The sequence below is a fragment of the Periophthalmus magnuspinnatus genome, chromosome 11 (assembly GCF_009829125.3).
Source record: "Periophthalmus magnuspinnatus isolate fPerMag1 chromosome 11, fPerMag1.2.pri, whole genome shotgun sequence".
Classification (NCBI taxonomy): Eukaryota; Metazoa; Chordata; class Actinopteri; order Gobiiformes; family Gobiidae; genus Periophthalmus; species Periophthalmus magnuspinnatus.
In genome coordinates this window covers 8,841,884-8,868,597 of record NC_047136.2, presented here as the reverse complement: position 1 = coordinate 8,868,597, position 26,714 = coordinate 8,841,884, and the positions used below count along the sequence as shown (strand labels likewise).

Below are 26,714 nucleotides of genomic sequence, written 5' to 3'. Positions count from 1 at the left end.
ACTTGAGATAACAATATTAATCAGACATTGCTTGTGTACATTTATAATGACTAAGCAGCATAACAATAGTAGTCATAGCAGGTTTAGTGAAAAACATTAACAGTACTATAAAACAAAGAAAATCAACTACGATGGAATTACTTCAAATTTTGCATAAAACAAGACATTTCTTTAACAACTCAGGTCTAATAAAAAACAATGTTTGATTGGCCAGAACAAGCTCTTTATTCTGCAAAAAAAAAACTCCTGCTACTCCATTTACTGGTCTTTCTTGAACTCATCAAAGTTTATCGTAACAACTCTTGACAAATCTAATCCCAGATACACTGAGGCATGATGGGTAATGGCCCCATGTGAACGCACTGATCAAAGACTGTCGGGTCGAGTCCAGACTGAAGCTTAAGCTCGCAATTTCAATCAGCCATCACTAAATATTTCCACTGCGATATTAAGGCTAAAGCACCAACAATTATAATTTACACAGCGCACTATGAGCAAAAGAGCAGTTTGTAATTTGCTGAAACTATATTTTGATTAAAATGACTGCTGATAAAACAGACATGATTACATTTATTTGTTTCGAGTTATTTTGGAAAACGTTGACTGAAATATTGCCACTTCAGTCTTTTTCCAGACGCATTGACTCAAATTAAACTTTAACCTTTGAAGTTACTGCGGCGCTTCCGAGACCAGGGCAAAGAGGCCAAATGTGAAAAGACAGTCATGATACACAATGACAAATTAGGCAACACACATTTAAGTAACTGCCAAGATAAATTACAAAATTATATCTATAAAGACATTAAAACAAGTCAGTTTGATTTATGAACAAAACGCCCTCTAATTCATTGAGGTGGTTAAAAGTTGAGGTGCAGTAGAAAGAAAACAATAATTATTGTCTTGGGAAACCTCTCGCAAAAGTTCAATCATTTTTCCAGACACATGCTCAGACCAAACTTTAACCTCTGGAGTTACTATGGTGCTTCCAAGGCCAGGATCAAGAGGTCGTAGGTGAGGAGACAGTTTGGGGATGACTACCCACTGCTGTGTGTGTGTATTTGGGGGCATGTACGACTGCCTGGTATGTGGGGGTAAATGAAGCCAGAGATGTCTCCTGACAGGTTGAAGGCCTATAACTTGTCGAGACAGGCGTGAGCTCCTCTAACCCTGAGGATCTGTCATTTTTAAGTGGGTCACTATTAAAAATATGTTTTTTTTTCCACCAATATAACATAAATAACATAATCATAGAGCTATGCAAACAAAAACATTGACAACAATAGCAGCTGCTTATGGCTTACACTTAAAATATTTAACTGTTACTTAATTAAAAGATGGATATAATATACTGGGTGAAAAACAAAATGTAATCAAGAAAAGTCCCAATTCATATGTGTACAAAAAAAAGTCTTCCAGATCCTCCGTGGCAACAGTTTGCCAAAATAATCCATACATAACATTCTTTCTGCATAATTTTTAAGTAAGTGATAACACATTTTGCAACACTAAATAAAGCCACATTTTTGCTGTGAAGTTTCCAATAGCCCGTAGTGTTATTTGTAAAAAGTGAAAGAAAAAACACCTTTTGTTCAACAGCAGCCCACCTCTTGTTAACAAAACTGTGAAAAGAAGCCCCTTTTAAAGTCCAATTCCCATAAAAGACCAGAGTTTTATGATCAGCCATTAGGGGCTCTGTGCACACTTGCTTTTGGCACTGCTTCCTACATCCACAGTTCACTTTCCAAAACATAAACAGTCTGGACAACAATGTTCTTTGACTTTCGTGGAATTTACTTCAAGGCCACAAGTCTTCAAACTTAACGGAAGCAGTGTACTGGACAAACAAATATTAGTTTTTACATAACTTACACTAACAAACATGTACTAACAGCAGAGGTTTCTAAAGTGCAAACCAATGAAGTATAGGAGGGTGTTAGGGGCCAGCTGCATGTGCAATATTTCACACATGGCCCTGTGAAAGTTGACATGGTGTGGTGTTTAAACTGTTGGTATGGAAAAGCTTCACAGGTCTGTTCTATACTCAGATCTGATTGGCCAACAGTGTCATGGGCATTTGTGCTTGAACGAGTTACCTTTTACTGCAACAATTAGGAAATAAAAATAATAACACATTTTTAGTCATAGGTAGGACAGCAAAAAACAAATGTAACTGTTGTTTGTTAACGTATTTGTCATCTTCTGGTTTAGTCACCATTAAGTAAATGGTCAAATTTTTATATAGTACTTTTCCGCCTTCTAGGCAAGGCAAGCTTATTAGTATAGCACAATTTGTACACAAAGTAATTCAAAGTGCTTAATAGAATAAGAAAGACATTAAAAGACATTAAAATCACAATACAAACCAATCAAAACATAAATAATCATCATAAAATTACATTAAAAGGGACGAAGAGTGCAGGATAAAAAAAACAAACTGAACTTCCAGGCACTCAAAGTGCTTTACATCAGGGAACCAGTCACCCATTCACACACCAGTGTACACAGACAAGGACATAATGACAGGATTCATTTTTGGGAGCTGGAATCGCAACCTGTGGGTCAGTGGATATAACTGCTCTACCAATGATGTTTATGTCGAGAGTGGGATTCAAACCACCAACCTTCGGGTCAGGTTTGGCCAACTGAGCTACTGTCGACCAGCAGCTCAATGATTTAAGTGGAAAAAAGAAGCCATTGGACTCTAAGTGTCTGTTGTCAGATATGATATATTGGGTAGCAAAACAGTGTTTAACAGTGTGTAATTAATCTATATATGACTCACTTCTGGGACCAAACCCCCTCTAGACCACTTTAAACTATTACAAAAAAGCCCTCCAGAGATTGTTTACCGACCGCTCAAAGAAGTGTTGACATTCAAAAAAAGCATTGCCTGTGCATACCAGCCCAAGTAAAGAACCGATTTGTCCAGTAACAACAGACATTTCTGCTTCAGCACCATTATTAGAGATATGAGTTACATAAATACTAGTATGTGTCTAGTCTTAAGTACCATTGAGTGGACACAGAAAATGGGAAAGAGCAGCATATTCATTCTTGGTGTTGTCTATTTTATTATCCAAACACTACATTTTATCATAGCCTCACAAATCAAGGACGGAACATTACACAGCGATAAGTGTCTTGTTGATGCTGAAATATTACAGAAGCTGCCACACTTGTGTCTGCCTACTATATCCTTTAGATACTATACATTTGCTGGTGCTTTTCTGACTCACATACCCCATGTAATTGAACACCTCTTGGCATGAAATGAATGGTGTTAATGCTGAACACTTGTGTGATCTCTCAAAGGCATCTTAATGACTTTGCCCCTAACACGACTTCACGAACGGGGTGAATGATTTACAATTTATCAACTTTAATTTACCGTCCAAGCATGTGATTTTTGTAAAAATTCTGGCAAAAGCATGAAACAAAAAATGTAACTTTTATATGATTGCGTGAATTGTTCAAGGATGGCATTTCTAAATATCGTTATCAGCTGAAGGTCTGTTTGTTATGAGAAAGATATTGAGAAGGGGTGAAAACATCAACACCCCACTAACAGCTTCAGTGGAGGCCCAGCGGGTGGCGATTGCCTCCGGTTAGGATATTTTTACCAGTGACCCAGACAGTAGTGGCCTGGGAACTCATAACTCAGATGGCTTTTTCAGTCAGCAGCTACACTCAACAGATACACAGAATGATAAAGTCCTTATGGGTATATTACAAACAATAATATCACCAAAAAACTATAGCTTTTACAATACTGTTCTTAGACAAACTGTTTTGATGCAGAAGGGACATTGCTTTGACACACCAGCGTAATACTTTTTAATAAATTTAAATAGTAAAACAGTAATTTGAATAATAAAACAGTAATGTTGTTCCATTTGTATTCTATAAAGCACTTTGAATTACTTTGTGTATGAACTGAGCAGTACAAATAAACTTGCCTTGCCTTTTACAAGCAAAAAAACTCAAAGAAAAATAACAATAAAGATAAGGTAAGATTTTTGTCCAATTGATTAAAGCCCGTCTCTCTCCACACACAGACACACACAGACACACACAGACACACACAGACACACACAGACACACACAGACACCTATTGCCTTTACTTTAATGTGGGCATCTTAATATGGATAATCACACTGCAATATGATCTGGCAAAGATATTGAATATTGTCCATGTTTTATTAATGCCAGACCGCGCATCCTGGTCTTTTACATTACATTCAACTGGACAAGTGACATTCCTGGCCCTCTAAAGCCCCCCTGCCGTTCCCCACTGTAGTTTTTCTGCCGAGCGTGACAAAGTGCTTAGTGACAGCACAGGCGATAATCACCACAGAAGAGACGCAGAGAGCAGTGAATAGTGCCCGTCCCTGCTGCCATTCCCATTAGGTCACCCCATGGACCAGTCCCTGAACATAGAAACTCACAGCACATACAGAGCAGATAAGGCTCAAATACTACCGCGAAACCTAAACATTTTCCCACACAGCAGCAGGTATAAGAATATGATTAAAGCTATAATAACAGTAATGTTACTGTGTCATTGGACAAGACACTTCACTCACCTTACCCAAGTAGGCCTGTCATGAACTGTATCATATATTGCTGAAGAAAATAAGCGATAAACGATAATACTGAAACTAATTTATGCCACTCAAACAATAACAATTAAGTAGCGGTGTTTTTCAACCATAATATTAGGCTTGTCTCCATAATTATGACTTACTTTTTGGGGGTCAATCTTTATCATGTGTACATTTTTATTGTTTTACTGCAAAATTTTTGGTTATTTTTTGGCTATATGATAGGAATTAAGCCGTAAAAGGTTAAATAAATAATTTGACTATGACTTATTGTATTTCATTATGTTGTTTATTGCAGATCATGATTTTTAACAATATTGTACACATTTAAATCCATTTTTGGATTATTATGTCAGTGCAATTAATTTGTTTCAAAATTACCGTTTATTGTCTATATTTACTTAAATTTTGTTATTGTGAAATTATGCAAACTGTAATAAATAAACAGTAGAATAAAATACTTTAGTAGTTAGTTTGTATCAATAAAAAAAGTCATAGAAGTTGTTTATTCAACTCGACAACAAATCTTACTGCAGTACAGAAAAATAACAATGTTCCCCACTCGTACAAAAAAATGTACTCATGATAAATATTGCCCCCCAAAAATTATTGTTCCATCATATACTGAACAATAAGTTGATATAATAATTATCATGACAGGCCTATACCCAAGTACTGTAATGTAAAATACTAAGGAATGTTTGATACTGTACATTTCAATGTCAATTTGTTTAGTTTAGTTTATATTATCCTTAATTTTTAACACAAAAGTAAGTAGTATTTCTATTTGTGGTACCATGTGGTCTTATACTAGTTCTAATATAAATCATGACTCCACAGAGGTCCAGCTTTGTTCCATTAATGCAGCTTTTATCAGTATCTATAAAACAAACAGTACATAGTTTTGATTTTAAGTATTGATTAACATTTGCATATCATTGTTCCACCATCCTGCAAACTAGGGGTAAACAGTTTGATGAGGTGACCACAGAAAAAGGAAAGATAGAATGTATAAAAACAAAAACACTTTCCAATGGGACACACAGATGTAGTGGACAGAATGACCTGAAATGTCCAACACTCTCATCTCACTTTCACTAAGTGTGTGTTTTGAAAATCACTACTGCCAAAATATTCAGCTCGCAATAACATGGAAAAATAATCCAGACAGAATAAAGTCTTTTTTAAACGTGCAAACATATTTCACATTCTTCAAGGCAAGGCCAGGCCAGAGAGCGAGTGGAAATTTGGACAAGCTCAGTAAATGAACGTAGTTACGGTCACAGCTGGACTCTCAGCGTCTGGGAAAGAAACTATGAGAAACGTCTAAAAACAACTACGTCATATACACATCATCACAGAGTTGCTAATTATTACAAATGTATTTCTAATAATAAAATCCAATTCACATTAAGTTGCTCAAGTTACTTGCCCATTAGTGAGAGGATTTCTGGTGGTAATGCACATGAATCTTATTACTGCTGCTTGGAAGGACATTTGAGGAATCTAATGGTTGGTCAAAAAATACTTCGTAAGTTTATGCAAAAATAGGGGTTTTGCAAGTCTACTCAGAAAATAGACACACTTAAAAATACCCTCTTGGTCTGCTATATATTGCCACTGCTATTTTGATCCACTGTTTGCCCCCACCAAAAAAAATCCTAACTCAAACATTCGCTTTGGCTTTAACTCCCTCTACTCCTTTTCACCATTTTGCTGAAGCTGCTATAGTGCACATGGTCCATACAGGCAGCACATCTGGGACACGTTAGACAAACTGTGGTGTGGGGAGAGAATGCAGGTATTGCCCACCCCTCAGCTCCATAACTTTATTCATGTTGGGACATAGGGGTTAAGACCAAAAGAGGACTCCTGCATAAGGGATTAACCTGTGTTTTAGTGAGCGTGGGGGGTTGACACGTAACAGACGAGTTGAGCAGGAGGACGTCAGTGGAGGAGACAGCTCAACATTCCTTTAACATTTCAAAAACAGCTGTGATGTTTCAAGAACTGCTCTTAATCCGCATGTCTACTTCATTGTGCTAAGATTTTGGTGAGACATGAATAAAGAATGCGTACGATGTTTTATGTTATTATTTTCACTTAAAGCTCACGAGAGGCAATGTTGTGGAATATAGGACCTTTACGATATGCTATAATGTTGATATCTCCTCCAAAACATACCTGGAGTTGTGTTTGAGTAACCCTTTATTATTAGTCTATTTACATCTCCAAAGCTCAAAATGCTCTGTTTCACCTTGTGATGTCATGAAGCGGTAGTTTAAGTTAACAGCTAGCTTTTACCTTTTGTTCAGTAAAGATTGACAATTCCAGGTGTGAAATCATCCAAATGATTCTAGTGAAGGTGTATGGACTTTAAAAAAAAACAGTGGAGCACTTCCTGTATTGCCACATGTGATGAGGAAACAACATCATGACATAGATCAGAAAATATGGGTCAACATTTCAGGAAAGCCAGATATAATAGAAATAAGGTAACTTTATTGTGTCCTGCTGAGCGTTTTAAGATACTATATGAACATTCACTTATAAATAGTTTTGAGTCTAATGGTTCACAAACTTTTCTGGCCTGGCCCTCCCAAAATAACTCTGCAACTAACTTGGGACCTCCACTGTGAAATTAAAAAGCAGATGTAATCATTTGGCAGGTTGAGACATCTTAATTATTTGGGCATATGCGTTTGCTGATAACCTTTTTTTTTGTCAAGAGACTGTGTGTTCCAACCTTTAATGTGCTGTTAACTACTACTGGTTTTGCTTTAAATACAGCTGCATCTATGCTGGAGTTCAAGTGCGTGTTCCCAAAACCAAAGCCCACATGCTGTTGATTTAAGCTTCAAAAACCTTTCACTGCCATCTGGTCCACAGGTACCAGGCCAGGAGTTCGCTGCACACTGCCCACAGAATGTTTAAGAGTCAGAGAAAATCAATGGAAACTTTACATTCTATTTCAATGCAAGACAGAAATGAGCATAGCTGGATCTAGCAAAATGCATAGACTATTTTGGAATGGTAAGGTTTGCCAAGTATTTATCCTTGGCATAGAAGATTGTTCATGTCAAGGTCTGGAAAATATGGTATTTTTACTATCACAAGATGGGGTTGGTCAGCATCCAGTTTTAAAACAACAATAACAAAGCAGACAACTTCTTCAGTGCATTATCCCAAAAATAAAATTCACTCAAACACAAATACTACTCAGTGATATTTCCCACCTCAACTTTCCCAGTTCTGCAAAGAGCCTCAGATTATGTAACATATGGTTTTGGCAGAAAAGGGGAAGCAGAGGAAATCCTTGAGGTAGACTTGGACTTGAGCCGTTGCCACCTGTCTCACCTTCTGTTTGTGCACGTGAGCCCTCACCTGAGAGTAACAAGAGTCAATTACAGTGTATATAATCTGATGAATAAAATAATAAAAAACAGACTTTGATAAATAATTCAGTCACTTATGAGAAACATGAGTAATAGTAGTAATAGATTCTGGTATGTTGTGACTCAAAAATGGGTCTGGGGGAGGTTGAATGCGGTATAACAGTTAATCTTAAAAGGCTTATAAGATCTTGTGTAATTTCAAAATAAACATATGCTTCAATTCCTCAACGACTGTCTCCAGATAACTCCAATGCTAACAGATTCAGTGCTTGTTATTACATCAGTTGTATAAACAGCCACACTCCATGAACAAACCTAAACATGATCTGAGCAACTTCCAGTCTGTTCTATAGTCTTTATACGTCAACACACTATGTTTTATGGACCCCAGGCTGAAATTCTCGCCTCCCAAGTGGCTCAGTTAGTCAATGTTAAATTAAATAAGCGATGATTATCAGTGTATATAATTAAGCTAAGAAATAGTTACTGGTGCGGTGGCTGGCACTTTTTTCTTTTTAAAGCAGACCTATTACGCAAAAGTGACTCTTTAGACGCCATATTATTTCAGACACTATATTCAACACCCGTTTTCACCACCACCAGCAAATGCCTAGCTCTGTACTTCCTTCTTGATCGGTGAAATGTGGAAGACTCAGCAGCATTGCCAAATTTATTAAGTTGTTTTTGATCAATATTGCAATTTAAAATGTGCAAATTATAACATAATGATCCATGAGTGTCATATAACTATATAGAAGACACAAGTACAATGTTTTTTTAAATACATTTCATCCAATGCAATGCTTGCTTGCTAGACCTATCCAAATACTGATACTAAACAGACAAAATTTGGTCTTGAATGGATAAAAAAAAAAAATCTGGAGACAAGAAGGTGGTGGATCTTTCAGATAGAAAGACAGAGGTCCACTCTCTAACTTTTCTATTCTGTAGGAGCTTGCATTTGCCCTTTTAAACTAGCTGGTACAAATCTAAGCTCAGGCCATGCAGGTCACTCCATAATCTTCCATCAGCTGCAGGTGACAGACAACAAACAGACTGATGGGATTAAGGAGCCTGTGCCTGGAGCTGTCACACACGACTGAGAGACACAAAACACTGAGGGAAGAAGCCGAGGAAATGAGAGAGGCCAAGAAACCAGACAACTTCCTATCATAAACAACTGGACAAAACCCCGGGACAAATGCAGAGCTGGTTCAAAACGCCATAATTATAGGCTTAAAACAGCAAAAATATAAGAATTAATGAATGCATAGGTGTCTTACTGAGAGTTATGTAAAAGTGAGCCTCCCTTATGGAGTTATCTCAGGAGACCTTCATCACTTCTACACATGAGAAAGAAGAATAAGCCATGACTTTGTGAGGCCAAGGGGTCTTCAAAGTATAAAGGGATTGCACCAGTTCTTCACTGAACTTATCATATTATGCCAGTAGTGAGCATTATAATTTCTTCTGTATACACTGTTTGTAATACATTATTTTCTTCTTTAATATTGGATCTATCAGGACAAAGCAAGCTAATAAAGAAATGTTACGGACAAAGTAGTAGGACTTCATCTTCCATTAAACAAATAGGGGTTTATTAGAGCTGACAAAACAAATCCACTTACACTTTTGCCAGTTTTTGTCCTTATAGTTTAATAAGTTAGACAGATACCCCAAAATATCCTAATTACGTCACCAAAAAGCAATGCATTTGCACCAGCTGCAAACATCTGCATTATAGCCAAGTTCATGACCTCTTTCACAGTCAACAACAGTGGTCAAAAACACCTCACTTCTCAGGTTAGGGCTTCGTCACTGCTCACTGGTTTCCACAGGTTCAGACATGCTCTGGATCTCCGGCTCCCTGCACCTGAATACAACCGCCTGCCTTTCACAACCACTGGGCTTCCTGAGAGTTGTGACACATATCCTTGGTTCTTCCTGCTTTTTCTCTGCTCCATCGCCTCTATGAGCTGTCAGTCTCTATTGTTCTAATGCGCAACTCATATCAGGACAACAGCCACTCCTCCCCTCCTCCATTCGCTTTCCTTCCTCTCCCAAATGGTGAACTGCTGACTTTGCCTGATTTTTACCCACAATCCTGTGTGGTTTTGGACAGGGCTTGGTGGTGGTGAGCGGTGGGACAAAGGCCAGCATCTTCTCACACAGAGATGGTCTGTATGACTCATCTTTATTAAAACATATTTCAACAGCATGGGGGCTCAAGGTAAAAGTCCACTTAGTAGATATAATGAAAAGATAACATTAGAACATCAAAGGCCATACTGTATTTCAAACACCAAATTAAAGTAGATGGTGAAACAGCTTAACTTCCTACAATATGACAAAATAATTATGAAAATATCCATGGGAATATCTTCACCTTTTATGAATCTGTATGTTTCTGGAGCAAATCAGCTTCCTATCATTAACATTGTCCAGATGACTACCTTTGAAATTTTTACTACCTTGGACCACTCCTGGACGAATTAGGGACATGCATCTTCTTGTTGTGTATCATGACTAGACTAACGCATGTTAATCATAACAAAAGACATTACTTGCATAAGACCTCTCATGACTAAACTGGTAATATGTGACAGCCATCCGTGACGATTTGTGACTCGGCTTCAGCCAATTAAAGCTGTGCAGTGCGTGTAATAAGAACAATGCCATACAATGGCAAAGGGGCTGACAGCTTGTGTCATTGTTTTAGCCTTGTGACCTATATATGCTTACACTGGGGTTTTTATACAGCCACAATTGTTCCTTTGATTCCTCAAGTGCTGAGCTCCAAACAAGTATCGTGTTTAGTCTCACTTTTGGAGTCAAAATAAGTGGTAAAAAGTCTAAAGTGGTTGTGGATTTTGTCAACGTGGTGCAACCACAAGGGACAGAACGAGTAAACAGGCCTCAAGAAAATCTTTATTTAGATCAAAATAAGACATTTTGGCCAAGATACAAAGACGCAACTGAATTTATTTTTTTTAATATCTTGTAGTTCAGATGTGCACACATTTTTATGTGGAAAACTAATATGTTTATTAAAAATATATATATTTAAAGTGGGCTAATAATTCATTCTTCACCTCAGTGACAAGCAACACTATCTCACTTCATGATCATTTCTGGATTGATAAATTACAAAAAAAATCTAAACAAACTAAGCACTCCTAATTAACAGATTTTTCCACACCTCACTAATCTTTTACTCTAATTAGTCAAGTGACATGCATTTTTGTAGCACATGAACAGAGGAATTCCCCAATTGAACGGGTCTAAAGTTGAACTGTTCAGCGAGCATGAAGAGGACAAAACATTGCCATTCACAGTAAACCGCACTGTCTAGACCTATAGAGGGGATTTCTAATAGAGCCATATCTGCTTTCAAGTTAAAAACAGTTGGTTCTGCATGCTTCTTGCCCTGGGGACCATGAACTGCTGACCAGGGTCAACACACAAGGAAATAAATCATTCAAACAGGCTTTAAGATTGGCTGAATATAGTCTGTGTGTTAGCGGTTTACAATGAGGCCTTTTAATTCATGTTGAGATGTGAAGTCAAGAAGGCTTTGGGCGGTACTGCTAATAATAACAGCAGATGTTTATTGTTGTTTATCATGACTTAGCGGGAGTCAGCAAACATAGCTAGTTGCCAATGGCTAGTGTCTACAGAGCAGCTGAGAGATACGTCAGTGAACCCTTTGTATTCATCGAGTCCAAAATAACTACATAACATTGTACAGTATAGAAGCCTATAAGTTGAGCACAAACAAATCTATTATTTTTTTATCAATTGTGTGCTTTGGGGCACATCATAAGCCTTAACAGGTTATTTATATAAGATTTAAGCTTAGGGTGACCCCGTGTCCCTATTGACCAAGGCCAGTTTTGAGCCCTGTGTCTGATGTCCACATATATTAACCCAAAACTACAGATTTTTCTCAGTTATGTCCCAGATGTCCCTATTTTTGACTAATTTGATCCCCGTCAACATTAAAGGGGGATTATATTGTCATTTGTTTAGCTAAAATACAGATGCTTGAAAAGTAAACATGCTTGAAAATGAGCATAAAGGCAAAAAAAAAAAAAATACACTCTTTTGCAACAGAAGTCCCTCAGGTTATGACAATCACAGTTTTATTTATCACCAAGCATCCCAACTTGGTGTGCCCCAGTTTTGAATTTTAAAGCTACTTATAGCTTGCTAATCTCAAATCAATTTAGACAGGTGTATTTATCATGCCCAAAGATATGAACACTCTCACTGTTCTTTTATTATATTGTGTTAAGTTGGTTTTAGAGATTTTAGGCACATAACCACATCACAACAAAACGAGTGAGACAAAGCTTACAGTAAATCCACCTTAAATATATAACTGAGGTAAATTAGGATTTCCTCAGGAGAATACAAATCCCTTGCTTGAACTTGCTCTAGTCTTGCGTACTCCCAATGCAACACACTCAGAGCAGGCCCGGCCCTGTCCTCCCCCCGGACCTCTAATTAGGGGGAAATACAGTGAGCAGTTCCAGTAGGCCAATGTTTTTTGTACAAAGCAGCTGCTCCTCCCTCAAAAAGCCAAGGACGCCCACCCAGCGCCATGTTAACCAGCTCCCTCTAACCCCAAATCCTCACCCTGCTCCTTCACTTAGCTTGTGGACAGTTTCTAAACTTGACATGGGAATTTTCCAGTGCTTTCTCTCTTGACAGGCCCCTCTTGCTCTTATTGTTGTAAGAAAAATACTTCTAACAGGGCAGTCGTTATAGCTGACCTGGTACGATCCCGGCATCTGGAATAGACAGGTTTTGTGGCTCTAAATGTGCAGAGGTTCTTGAGTCATAATCAAATAACTGGGAACCAAGAAAGCCACAGTGTCAGTGGACTAAGCAAAGGTTACCAAACAACACCACGTCAAAAAAGATTTTAGATTTTCAAAAATATCACACTTCACTCAGATATTCTCTACGACTAAGAATATAAGAAGTCCTTAAAATAATTGTTAGTTGCAGCTTTTCCTTGCAGCGGCACAACATAATCATTGGAAAATCTCTACAGTTCTGGTTCAGTCAATACAATAACATTTAAATCAATAGTTATGTAACATTTAAGTAGTGATGGAGTCATGATGTCACAAACCAGACAAGCAGAACACAGTATTTTGGTCATGCATTTATCTCTGTGAAGGTTACTGCTGCTGTTTAGGAGTGGCCAAGGGGCTTGTGACTGGGGAAGTTGTTTGTTTGTCCCAAAAGTACTGACTACATCATCACAACAATCTCTACAGACAGATACCAGCAAAGCACATGCACTCTATAAGTGAAAGTTTGGAACAAATGAGGGAGTAATTCAGACTTAAATATAAACACAACTTTTGTGAATTTGAATAGACTTAGGTTCCCATTAAGACACAAGGCTGTCACATGCCGTATGGTGCAGACACTGCGGTCTGGAAACTTCATTGTTGGGGGAGTGGCCACAGTTCAAAGTGGGGTCGTAAACCAAAATGAGAGCTTAGCCTTTGAAAACACAAACACCAATATTGGACAGCCAAACACAACATACCCCTACAAGAGCTTAATTAATGTCTGACAGTCCCCTCCCAAACAGGGGACACAGGGTTACATGTAGGAGTCTGCCAGCAAAACATGGTGCCAAAACCAGTGCCATAGTAATCAAGACACATATTCTGCATGTTCACAATAATTTAATGCACACAGTTTAACCTGCCAGAGGGTAGAACCTACAGGTGCATCTTGTCAGAAGTTAACGGGTCCATAAAAACGTCAACTATGAAATATGTTGAACGTGTTGAAAACCACAACATTTGAATAATACAGTGTTATTTAAAGGACACAATTAGTTCATAAATTCCTTCTCATTTTTTGTCAGTAAATCCAGTACCAATCAGCATCAACTCCTGTTTTACCCTTTGACACATGCAACAACTAAATTTTGACACACCAAATTTAAAAATCAATCTCAAAATCTTACGTACTTTATTCGTAATTTGTATCCATTTAGTCTAATAGGTGACAAAATTTACAGCCTTAACATTGCTGCTACTGCTGTGAGTTCAGGGCCCTAGCAGTGAGACAAACAAAGACAGAGCTCTTCCTTTCGGACACGGTTACTGTTGCCAGGTCCGTATCCAGGGAGGCATCGTGCTCCTCCATCATGTTTAACTGCAGCAGCCATTGTTACGAGAAGTAGCGAGAAAGGGCCACACAGACGGTTTATGGACAAGCCCATCCCACACACACCAGTCCAGAGATTTACAGTGTACAGGAAGAGGCATTTCCCAATACAGTCACGGTTTATTTGGGATGACAGGAGAGGCGCAGGTGGGAAAATGTGCTGTTCATCAAATAAGGCTAAAAGAATAGAGGGGATAAGTTTGGGGAAGTTCAAAATAGGAACGTAGGCCTTTAGTAGTCTTGTAAATTAATAGTTTGATGGGGTCTTAGTCAACCAAAATTTGTATTAGTCTTCTATCATTTTATGTGGATTATAAGAATTTATATCAGACAACAGAACAAAGAAGTAGTTAGTGAGTGAGCTGGAATTTATGTAATAACATTAAATTCAGGATTGATTCTTTATTAAATACGTAGTTTACTAGTTCTTTTTTCTGCACAAATAGTAGTTTTTGCATGAACTCCTGCACAGGTGTAGTCTTGGGAGTGCAGTTTGAGGTCAGATACATAGAGATATGCAATAGTTTTTAGAGCTTTTGCCATGCACCTTTATAGCTGACTAATCAGCAGGACACGTCTTTTGTCAACCAAGAATTTTTTCTGTCAACTATAGGCCTAGTGCAAATATTGCTAATATATCACTTGGGTATAAAGATATTCAGATTACATGACACCATTCTAGAGGTCTATATTGAATAAATATCCTTATGCTTATGGATAATTCTTTTGACAGTAGCTCAGTTCATAAAGTGTTTGTCCACTGATCCTAAGGTTGGGGGTTCAAATCCCACTCTTGACATAAACATCACTGGCTGAGCGGTCTTATCCACAGAACAACAGGTTGGCAATGCAATTCTAGCTCTCAGATGAATGCTGTCATTGTGTCCTTGGGCAAGACACTTAAGTGTACACAGACACTGGCACAAGGTGGTTTGTGTATGAATGTGTGTGAATGGGCAAGTGGTTCCTTGATGGTCACACTATATAAAAGTGTGACCATTTACCAGGTTAGCATGAATTGTATATCAGTTGTGAAAACTCGCTCTTGCCTGCATCTAGAATATGAGAAATTTTCTAGATGCTAATTTTTTGTCTGAAATCAAACAATTGCTAATATCATTTAATACTAAAAGGACAACAAATACTGATATTACAACTAATCCTATTACAATAATGCACATTCTGAAGAAATATTATCTCCCCTGCGAGGGAAAGCTATTTACTCATTTAGAAGTTCAACCGTTATTGTTTTCTAAAAAAGATACATTTCCAATATAAAGTTTCCTTCTGGTGCTTAAAACGTAATATCTGTAGTATACAGTTACACTATTCTCAGAGGCGTCAGGAAAGCCTAGAATTCTCATGAAGCTTTGTGACCCAAATGTGTCAAGGTATCTTTTAAAGCGATCTAATAAACTCTTTTACGGGCTTCTATTGTACATTGCAGTGAGTTATTCCTAGTCTTTGTTAGAGGAGGAGACAGTGACGAGAAAACAGCTGCCTCAGAACCAAAACATGAACCAAGAAGTATTCAAATCCTCCCATTTCCTCCACATTCAGCCTGACGGTCTTAACCATGTCACCCCGACTCCCCACTGTCTGCTGTGGTTTCTGCTCCTCTGGCCTTCACAACTGACTCATGGCTCAAAGTGAAATCCTAATGTGAAAAGAATGAGGATCAGTGTGCGTGCATATCTAAAACAAAAGCATTCTTGTCTCCAGACCAAGGTGATGTTACAGACGGGTTGTGCTGCATGGCTGGCACTGACAAGATAAAGTGTACAGTTTCTAAATTTAGTTCATAAAGACGTTTTGTAAATTTTAAAAAGCATGGCTAACATGCGATGCACATTCTCAAACAGTATTTTTGGGCGAGTAGGTCTTAACAAGGTTGGTACCATGCATATGTGAAAGAACAAAGCAGAGAATAGTAGTTAATAATGCAAAAATGTGTCCAAAGTCACAAAATATTTATCACAGATGCCTTTCCTTAAAGACTCACCGTTCAACTTTTTAGCCAAAAATAAACTAAAATAAAAGCTTTTTTTTTTTTATTTTGGTTGTTTTTATTGCACTGAAAAACTTCTTTACTGTGAGCAGGCTTGCATCTTCCCAAATCTGACTCTTCCTTAGGAGGACCTCCACCTGCTTGTTTCCATGGAAATGTTGTTCCTTTGGCTATCATAGTATGGCATAAGACTTCTACCTCCATGGAGAATGTTCTGAAGTATGGTTTAACTTTCTATTTCCATTTCCATGCAGATGACGTTCCACCTCCAGAAACTGATACTGTGCCTTTAAGCACCCCTCTCTATTTTTATCCAGACTTGGGACTAGCACATAATATTGCTTTATGATCACCTGCAGCTAAATAATCCAAGACTGCCGTCACTATATCCTAACCAAGAATTAACCGCATACTTACATGTAATTGCAGGCTACTAAAACTAAATACTTTGCAATTATCAAAGATAAATCATATCTTCTGTAATTCAAGTTGCTTTAGGGATGCAGCCCATCAGATACACCCCGTTTAACTTGGGTTTTTGTGGCTCCTGCAGGAAGCCTGTATCTCCACATCTGGCCTCAGTTCTCTGGCCAAAGGGTACATGGGATCGAGTGGCAGATGTCAAAGTGTTAGAGCTTAGTCATGCTAGCTCTCCTTTTAAAATCTGTGGCCTCAATGTATTTGATCCATGTCGACAAGTCACACAGCCATTTCAATAATTAGCTCAGGCCCTTTATCCCCTGATTTACTGTTCAAAGCTGATTTACTCCAAAACACTGGATTTAAAAAGATCCACCGTTTCGCTCTAACTTGTGCCAACCTTCAGCTTTGGTCGTGTTGTCCTCATCAGCTCTTCAGAAATGGCTTTCAGAGGGTTATGAAACTGAATACCAGCTGTGCAAGACGCAAGAGATAGGACATCCTCATTCCAGCGGATCTGACGTGCAGCCTACATGATGGTAGCATAACCTCGTGAAACTCCCTTTTGTTGACTTGCTGTTGACTACAATCATTGGCATTTTGTTGGTATTGGTATTTGGTTTACTGGTTTAAGATTTCATGATGTGAATCAAATGACATTTTAATCTTTGTAGAGTACATAATGTTCCTATAACAACTATTTCCAACATTTGTTTATAGTAATGCTATGTACTCGTTGATTCAGATTTAAGTTTGCTGTAAACTGGACTCATTAGTATCATAAAATAACAAATTATAAAATGTAGACTAAATCTGAAGTGTGAAAAGCACTGTTGTATTTTCCTTATAGCAACTGGGGACAAGGACAATTGGTGAAAACTACTTTTGGCCTATCGGGGTACACATGGTGTACATATGTGTTATTATTGTGTTATTACATTCATGTACACCCAAACCAAAACTACAAATGAGTAAAAAAAAATGACAAAAAGACTGTATAAATGGACCACGAGTCTGAAATAAAGAAATAAAGATGAATTGAATATTAATTGTTTACTTTTTGCATTATTTTGTCAATGTTAAAAAAATGTTTCAGACTAAATATTTGAAGAGCTAAACTACAGGGAGGTGTCACTCGCTTGTTCAGTAATGGCCTCTGTTTTATTCCTCCATTTCTTTGATCTCCCGACGTGAACCCAGCACAAACCTCTACTTGATTGTGATAGCTGTTAGACTGTGGCTGTTGATGTCGATCTCATCTCCACCTCTCTTTAGCTTGGCCAGCGCCTGTGTTTGGTGCTGTAGTTTTCACAGGTGTAGAGGCCCTGATACCCGGCGTGCTCCATATGAAGTCAGACAGGCCACTCGACCTTGGCCTATCTCGTTTTTGTTTAAACTTTTATCCTTTTGACAAACAAACTGCTCTTTGCTCAGTTTAGTCTGTGAGCTACACACTAACACGGTCTACAAAAACAAATTTCAGCTTTAAAAACATTATTATATTATGCCAGGACAATAATTGTTCCAGCTAGCTATTAGTCTAATTACATATAAAAACATTCAAAAATAACATGATTCTCAGCTCTAATGCTAATGCTAATTTTTTAAAACTGCAAAAACAATGCTTTAACTGTTACAGATAAGTGGTACATTGAGAGAGAAGTAATTTGCTTACTCTAACAGTCAGGAGATATTTACATTTTACTATACATTTGAATGAGTAATGAATACTTTGCACTCTCATTGCAAGCAGTTATGAAACAGCTGCAGCATATACTTTTGACTGCGTGTTGCCATTTATTTAATTCATAGTTCATAGACATAGACAAACTAGATACTTGTGCAAGATGCAAGTTGAAAATCACAAGTACAACACACTATATCAAATAAATTGTTCTAAATACATAAACATGAACTCCACCATAGGAAACCTTCAATATCCCTTTACTATGGACTGATACAATGACTTGAGTCTCTAAAACAGTGCATGTGACCTTATTATACATCAATCATAGTTGACTACACTTGAGCGAGCTCCTACAATCCCCCTCCCACACCGGACGAGACAGGCCTGTCCCGTTACACAGGGCTTGCCTTCTTCAACCGCAGCCTTTTGAAGCAATCCAGTTTCTTCCCATCGCTCGCACGCCCCTCCCCCCCACCACTGTGCAGAAAGAACACTGGAGCCGTCCCGGGACCCTCCCCCAGTTTTTTACAACTGTTTTGGAGGTTTGCTTGAGAGTTATTCTACCACACAAAATACAGTTTTCCATGTCTTTAGGTTTTCGAGGATGCCTTAATACCAAAGTAACCAATGATTCACTTCTAAAACTCTCCAAAAACCCCGTCAAAGCAAGCACAAACATGCAAAATGGACACACTAATGCAAGCTGCACGTGCCTGTTCATATTTAGCCACAAGTCAATAACCTAAACGTCTCTTTTAGTAAATGTTTGCAGACGGCTGTTCTTCTGCTTAACCTGTTGACATAGCCTAGTTTATAAAGTCAATGATTTAAAAAGGTTTTAGTTGCAGACAGAAGTACTATACATTCCGTACAGTATGTTCATTTTGATGCAGAATAAAAAGATTGAATTGCTGTATTTAAATTAAGGAAGGGACGATATAGAAATTTGTGTCCCAATTATCACAACCAAACTATATTAACAATAATAACAAAATATTTAGTATTACTTATTGCTGACAGTTAAAAATAGGTAATAGTTGTTTAAACATGGAATCTGTTCATGAAATTCAAACTAATATAGAAATGTACTTTGTTATAAGTGAAAACAAAAATAATCTAGAAGAGGACATGGTAACTGGTCACATTTTTATATAGCTCTTTTCCTTGAAGGCACTCAAAGCGCTTTACATCAAGGAACCACTCACCCATTCATACACATGAATACACCAGTGTACGCAAACACTTGTTACACATCTTGCCCAAGGACATAACACCAGCATTCATCTGTGGGGGCAAAAATCGCTCAACCAATAAAGTTTATATCGAGAGCGAAATTCAAACTGCCAAACTTAATGGACGAACACTACCAGCTGACATACTGTTGCCACAATTATACAAAATGTGCCATAAACAATTATTATTTACCCTTTTCTAATTGTCCTATCCCTTATTTAAATGTGAACAACTACTACTGCTTAGATGAATAACTTTTTGCTAGTTATTGTACTACTTAAATAACGCAATAAAAGTAAAAATTGTCTTTACGCTTCTCCTGTTCATCCACTAAAGTTCTTAATAACAGGCACATTCTTTTACATCTCTGCACCTAAATCTCCTCATGTTTTTCTGACCCATTGTTGGCAATAAAAAACACAAATATAGCGGTTGCCTCCATGGGCCCAGAGGGAGTAACATCATCGCACCATTATCACAGCAGCTGCACGCGCTCCACTCATCCTCACAACAAAAGTGACCCGGGCCTGAAGGCTGGACTGTCAAGTACAAAGACTCATGCTAGAAAAGCTATTGTCGTTTGTTTGAGATGAAGTTTCAGAGCAAGTGTGCAACAAGCATGAACATAAAATATGTAATAACAACTTTACAGGCTGGAAGGAGCAACATTTTCAATAAATTATTCATAAAAGTAATTGTTCTCCCTGTTACTGTGCACCACTCAGGCAGTGGTTTTGTAAGGAGAATAACGCAGGACATTATTAGGCATAACTTTGGTATGTCACTATATCAAATTATTGTTCAATAAACTATAGCCATTTATCTTTTCTTTGCAATATGGGGGATTTTTTGTAGTAGTGGAGCTGTAGAGGGTTAAATAAGTTCTGTGTCCAGTTAGATACTAGTCGCACTAAAGTGTTTAATTCTTGTTTTATTTCTTTGTATTTTCCTAACTATTTGTACATTTAGAAAATACTATCTGAGTAAGGGCTATTGTGAAAGTGGCATTATATTATAGGCTCAAGAGATAACAATACATCTCCCCTCAAAATGTGTGATTGTGATCAGCCTAGATAAAATTTATAGAAACCAACTGCTGAATCCTTTGTAAATTTTAGAGAGACTGGTGGAGTGGCAGAACATAATGATGGTTTGAGATACTTTTACTTATTTACAAAATAGGACATTGCTAACTAAAAGCTCCCTAATAAATCATGTGATCTGAAATGACATAAAAGAAGTATTTTGCAAGATGACATCAAATACCTTAGATCTGAGTTGTCTGGTTAAGCATCTATTTTTCTATTTTCTCATCTGAATAGACAGTTTTGTTCAGATTCTCTATAAAAAGAATGAGTCATAGTGAACCCCCTTTCTTTGAACCTGGGGTGGTCCTTGTTCCCAGTCACAGTAATGCAGTAGCAATGAGCGCTTTCTGCTGACAGACTGGTACTGGCAAACACAGTCATTAGTCCACACATGCCGTCATCCCTGTAGCACAATCATAGTACAACTTATCTGACCGCAGAGGTAGTCACACTCTCCTCTTTGTGTTATGTCCAACAATAGAGCTCTTTTACAACTGAAGATGTCCAGACAACAGCATCAGTAACAACACTGCACATTCCTGAAACCAGCACCATGTCAGCACCATGTTTATACTACTACTGTAAATTTATTCTTAGTCCTGGTCTAGCCTTGGTTTAATCTTCTTGGCCCAATCTTGGTTGAGTCCTGGTATCCTTTTGAACTATGGAGAGATTTTGCATGTGTAGGTTCTGATTTAGTCCTGGTTCAATCCCAGTTTGTCTTTTTAGGGTGAGTTCAATTTTGTCATGATTTGGTCCAAGTTTAAGCCCAGTTTAGTCCTGAAATAGACTTGGATTGATCCTGTCCTAGTCTTGATTTAAAGCCTGTTCTAGTCCAGGTTTAGTTTCGGTTTAGTCCTGGTTTTATGTGGTCTATGTGGAAGTGTGAACACAACTTTATTCCTGGTTTAGCTCTGCTTTTTAGTCTTGGTTTAGTCCTGGTTTAACTGGATTTACCAATAGACTTTATATGGATAGAACCTGGTGTAATCCTGGTCAGGTGTATATGTGACTAAGGATTGCGTGACTGGTCTAGACTGGTGTGGATCTTCCTACCAAACTGCATTACTAGGCTACATTAACTATGTCCAAAAAGATATCCAAACATCCCTGATCAAATATTTCGTAGAAAAAGCCAAAAATCATAACTGTAGGCTCTTGAAAGATGTGGGAAAGAGAGAAGGCAGAAAAACACTTGGTGAACTCAGCAAGAAGTGACAGGAGCAGAGGCAAGTTACAGCATAAAGTAAGTCCACAGCCTGTAGTGGTGTGTAAAATCTCATGATTAAGTTGGGAAAAAGTCATAGCAAACAAAGCTCTGTGCCAACTATTCATAATACTACTAGTTTATTTATTCAAGTTGGATTTGATTAAGTAAAGTATGATGAAAGCGCTTTTCATACATAGCATATAACCCTAAGTGCTTTATAAGATCAACTGGACAACTTCTGGACCAATGCAGATTTTAAATACATCTATAGACAAAACCATAAATTTGAGTAAGCATAATTTGCGCTATTCCTTTTATAATGTAATCACTGGAATGTTTAATCTCATTTAATAACATTTCTTAAATGAAACACAGCTCTTTGTAATTTCAATCAAATTCTGTTGGCCAGCATCACCAGACAAGACACATACTACTTTGGAAAATAACGACAGCAACAAGAAAAACAATTTTGTTTGGCTTTTCCCCTTAAATAAGAAGTACAGTGGAACAAGTTGGACTATTGAACAAAAAAACTAAATGTACAAATCTCCATGGCACCCTAAACACACTCTATTGCATGAAAAGAAGTCTACACTGTGGCCAGTCTGAGCGCTTGGACCATTCGCCGACAATTAAAACAATACTTTGGAGTGTACATGTTAATTAAAGGCCCCACTGCAGGACATTCCTGGAGGGATTGGGGCATGAATAGATGTGAATGTGATTGATTCATTTGTATGCTCCTCGCTGGCTGCTTGGCGAGCTGTCAAGACCCACTCCAGAGTTTGGATCAATGAAAGAGGGCTAAACTTGGCCCGCTTCCAATTCAGGGTCCAATGTGATGTTGTCTTTGCACAGACACACACACAGCAGCACAGCAAGCCCAGTGAGGAGACCCTCTTTTGTCTGGCAGTAATGTCTGGTATGCTGGGATACAGGCCCTGCTCAATGACCTGATTTCTATGGGGCTGCTACTAGTGGCCAATGCGTGCATAGTGAGTGCTTCTGCCTTCAAGCTTTTCCTTTGGATAAGACAGGGTTTAGCCAGGCAGACAGAGACAGACCCAGGGAGACTGAGCCAATAAGAGAACACATATACAGTGGAAGGCTAGCATCAAGTAAACAGAAATTAGCCTGGAGTTCCCAAAGCAGGAAGAGAAATGCAATTAGACCAAGGCAACTTAAGACAACAAAATTACAACCTGTACACTGTATGTAAGTATAACATGAAGAACAAATTGTTAGTTTAATAGCTGGGTTTGTATACGGACATAAACTGCTGTTCATAAGAAATACAAAAAAAGCTTCCTCTTACTATCATTAAGCAGCTGCATAGTATATTAGTCATTGTTTTTTTAGTCCAATCATGACTAATTCCTCTCCACACAACTACAAAAGAAATAGTACACAGAGTTGGATTTCAGTTTTGCTTGTCTAATTGGCGTTGCCTAACTGTCTAAGTACTATTAAAATAAAATAACGCAGTGTTCACAATTTTGACCTGCCTGTCTTCAATTGTAGCTCATACAGCCTTCAGCCCACACTGACTTAATTGCTTTGTTATCACACATCACTACAGTTGTATAATCTGGAAGCTCTGAGTAATTACCTTTAGTTCAGGTATTCCTTTTCAAATTTTTGAGGTTTGGAACTGGCACAGAAAGTATGTTCAAACTTATCCCATGTATATGAATATATTTATCCATAGCAAACAAATGGTCTCAACAAATGTTAGTTTTGTTCTGCTGCAATATCGAGAAGTATTTTGTGTCCGTACCTTGTCTCTGGATGAAGACTCTGAGTAGTGGGTGGGCCGTGGACACTGCTTTACAGAAGTTGTCGTCGTTGTTGATGGGCAGCAGGTCTCCGTGGATATCAGCGTAGCAGAGCATCACCTCCATGTTGGCAATGCGGTGGATGTGCAGGATGAGCTTGTAAAACTCCTCAAATTTGCCTGGTTTAAGGCGGTCGACCGAGAAGCGGCGAAACTCAGCGCCATACTGGAGGAGACAGAAAAGGGAAAATGAATCAACTGGAGCAACCATCTTCTTTGAAAATACGCATATGTTACAAAGATGTGCAATTTGAGTTACAGCTTGCACCTAGGCCTACCTACTAATAGTTCAATACATAACACATGGAGCAATAATTTTTGGGGGTCAATATTTATCATAGGTACTTTTTCTTTGTACTAGTGGGGATTTTTTGGTTATTTTTCTGTACTGCGCTAAGATTTGAGCTGAAGAGGGTAGACTAAATAACTTCTATGACTCATTGTTAGATACAAATTAACCACTAGTGTTTCATTCTGCTATTTTTTATTTATTGCAGGTTGTGTTGTTTAACCATATTGTACATTTAGAATATTTTTTGGGGATAATTGGGTATTATTATCGTTTATCGTCTATATTATCATTTATCGTCTATATTTTCTTAACAAATTTTGAAGTATGATATGTTGTTTATCATGACAGGCCTATTTGCACCTTGTTTTTGCCTTGGTTCTTAAAAAGTGGATTTTGTAAATGCCAATTAGGAACAAGAAATGCACAAAATGTCTCATCTGAATATCAACAAATGTGTGCTGTTACTTATGTTGTTGAAAATAGACATTTATATTAATATCTCTATTTGTTTTTAATTAAAATATAGTTGCTTACTCTTATGCTGCATGGTCAGAGACCTTAACCATTTTTTTGTACTTCAAGGAAAAATGTGCATGCTAAACATATGTATTATGATCACCATCCATCCATCCATCTTTTTCCGCTTATCCAGGGCTGGATTGCGGGAACAGCAGTCTAAGCAGGGACTCCAAGACTTCCCTCACCTTAGACATTACGATCACATGTTAGCTAATACAAAAACTATGTCAACAAACTACATAGAGCACCCCGATGAGTAAGCTCTTCCAGTATATGCTAATACATGAATGGCATAGGCCCCGCCTCCAAGCAAACTTCCACAATTGCTCTGAAGTTTTCCCTGACATGCTCAATGAAGGAGAGCTGTGAGAGAACAGCTGAGGGTCACCATGGGGTCGTCATTGGACACAGAGGGGCGCGAGACGGTCCTGGGGCACAAAAGCCCGTCCCTATAAACTCTACACCAACTGGTATCTCAATCACTCAGACAGTAATTTGTAGATGCCTTGTTACTGTAATGAAAGAAGAGCTAGGAGAGAAATAAGCAGCCAGTTTGCAGTAGAGAAAAGGAAAGAGTGCATTTAGCAACTCTACAATGTAATTAAAACATAACATACACTACTTTAAGAAATACATGTATAAAAAAGCGAATCAAATTGACAAATAGTAAGGATGATTGAGAATTAGATAAAGCACAATTTGAGGGACTTCGAGACTGCAAAATTTGATCAAGGCATTACCCCAACTCGCAATGCAAACATAAACATCTGGATTCCAATCTTCTAATTAAGGACAGAAGCCGTTTTTATTAAATCCTTTGCATTTCACAATCTGCAATCGTCGTAGTCACTGGGAGAAGTTCCATAGACACATAAGCAAAGGGGAAGTCAAGATTTAGAGAGAAGAAGAGTGGTGATTTGCATGCATTCGCCAGCCCTACTCTGTAATTACAAGATATAAATTTAAAAGGGGGCGTGTCTGAAGACTTGGGGGATGCCAGGTTTGCTACCACATTTACTGCATAGTCTACTTCTCGGAGCATGCTGCCCAGTCGGATTCCTGCTAATAAAACGCCAGCCTAGAAAATAAGATGGTAGAAGAAGTCGACAAACTGGTCTGAGGGGATTTTAAAATGCTGCTGGTTTGAAGAAAGCGAAACTTCCTGTCAAGTACAATATATTGCGATGTGTAATTTATTTTTTGTTTGTTTGTCTATGCAAAACTAAACGTTTTACCCACCCATAGAGATTCAGGCATGTGTGTAGAGACCCGTCCTGGTTTAGTCCTGGTTTAGTCCTGGTTTAGTCCTGGTTTAGTCCTGGTTTAGTCCTGGTTTAGTCCTGGTTTAGTCCTGGTTTAGTCCTGGTTTAGTCCTGGTTTAGTCCTGGTTTAGTCCTGGTTTAGTCCTGGTTTAGTCCTGGTTTAGTCCTGGTTTAGTCCTAGCTGAAAGGTTTTTATTCTGCACTCTTCTCTTTTAATGTTCATTTTATGATGATTATTTATGTTTTGATTTATTTGTATTTCTTATGTATATCTTTCTTTTTCTGTAAAACACTTTGAATTACTTTGTGAACGAATTGTGCTGTACAAATAAACTTGCCTTGCCTTAGTCCCGGTTCAGTCCTGGTTCAGTCCCGGTTTTAACATGGAAGGGCGAATCCTAGTTTATGTCTGGAAAAGCCCAGTTTTGATTAATCCAGATATAGTCAAAGACAGTTCTTGTATTGTCCTGTCAACCTGGTTTCCAAAAAACATTTATTATAAAGAAGAAATCAAAATGGCTGGCTATATCCTATGTTCATATTTTACCTAATCATTGCGTCATGCCTTTTAATGACACTCTGGGATAGGATGACTCTGATGTACTTGACTTGTACAATAATCAGATGTTGTGCGATTGCTTTGATTCTGAATCTCACCTTGAACATTTTGTTGTTTCACAAAGATCTCATCCTCCGGGCACACGCAAGTCCAAACATGGCCTGATTAATCACTGCTACAAAAACTAAACCAAGAAATAGATCAGTGGCAACATGACATCACTTGTCCTAGTGGCCTATCAGGGACGGCAAGTTGAGACATGCACGAGAACACTACTAGAGCTGCAAAACGTACTTTTAAAATGGATCCGGAAAATCGAAGTTGAGCTAAAGGAAACAGAGGAGAGAGACCCCAGCCCCCAAAGACTTCCCTCTGATAAGAAGAGCTTAAGGTGAGTTTGAGTAGCT

At 38.1% G+C, this 26,714-nt stretch overlaps 2 protein-coding genes across 3 annotated transcripts in view; both read right to left on the bottom strand.

The window, feature by feature from the left end:
- The window catches only part of rrm2b (ribonucleotide reductase M2 b), a 158,721-nt gene that overhangs the window by 14,762 nt on the left and 117,245 nt on the right, over positions 1-26,714 (bottom strand). The window lies entirely within an intron of this gene.
- The window catches only part of pard6gb (par-6 family cell polarity regulator gamma b), a 34,052-nt gene that overhangs the window by 4,677 nt on the left and 2,661 nt on the right, over positions 1-26,714 (bottom strand). Inside the window, exon 2 of the mRNA XM_033975143.2 lies at positions 23,619-23,841. Within this exon, the coding sequence (XP_033831034.1) occupies positions 23,619-23,841 (223 nt within the window). The remainder of the gene's footprint in view (positions 1-23,618; positions 23,842-26,714) is intronic.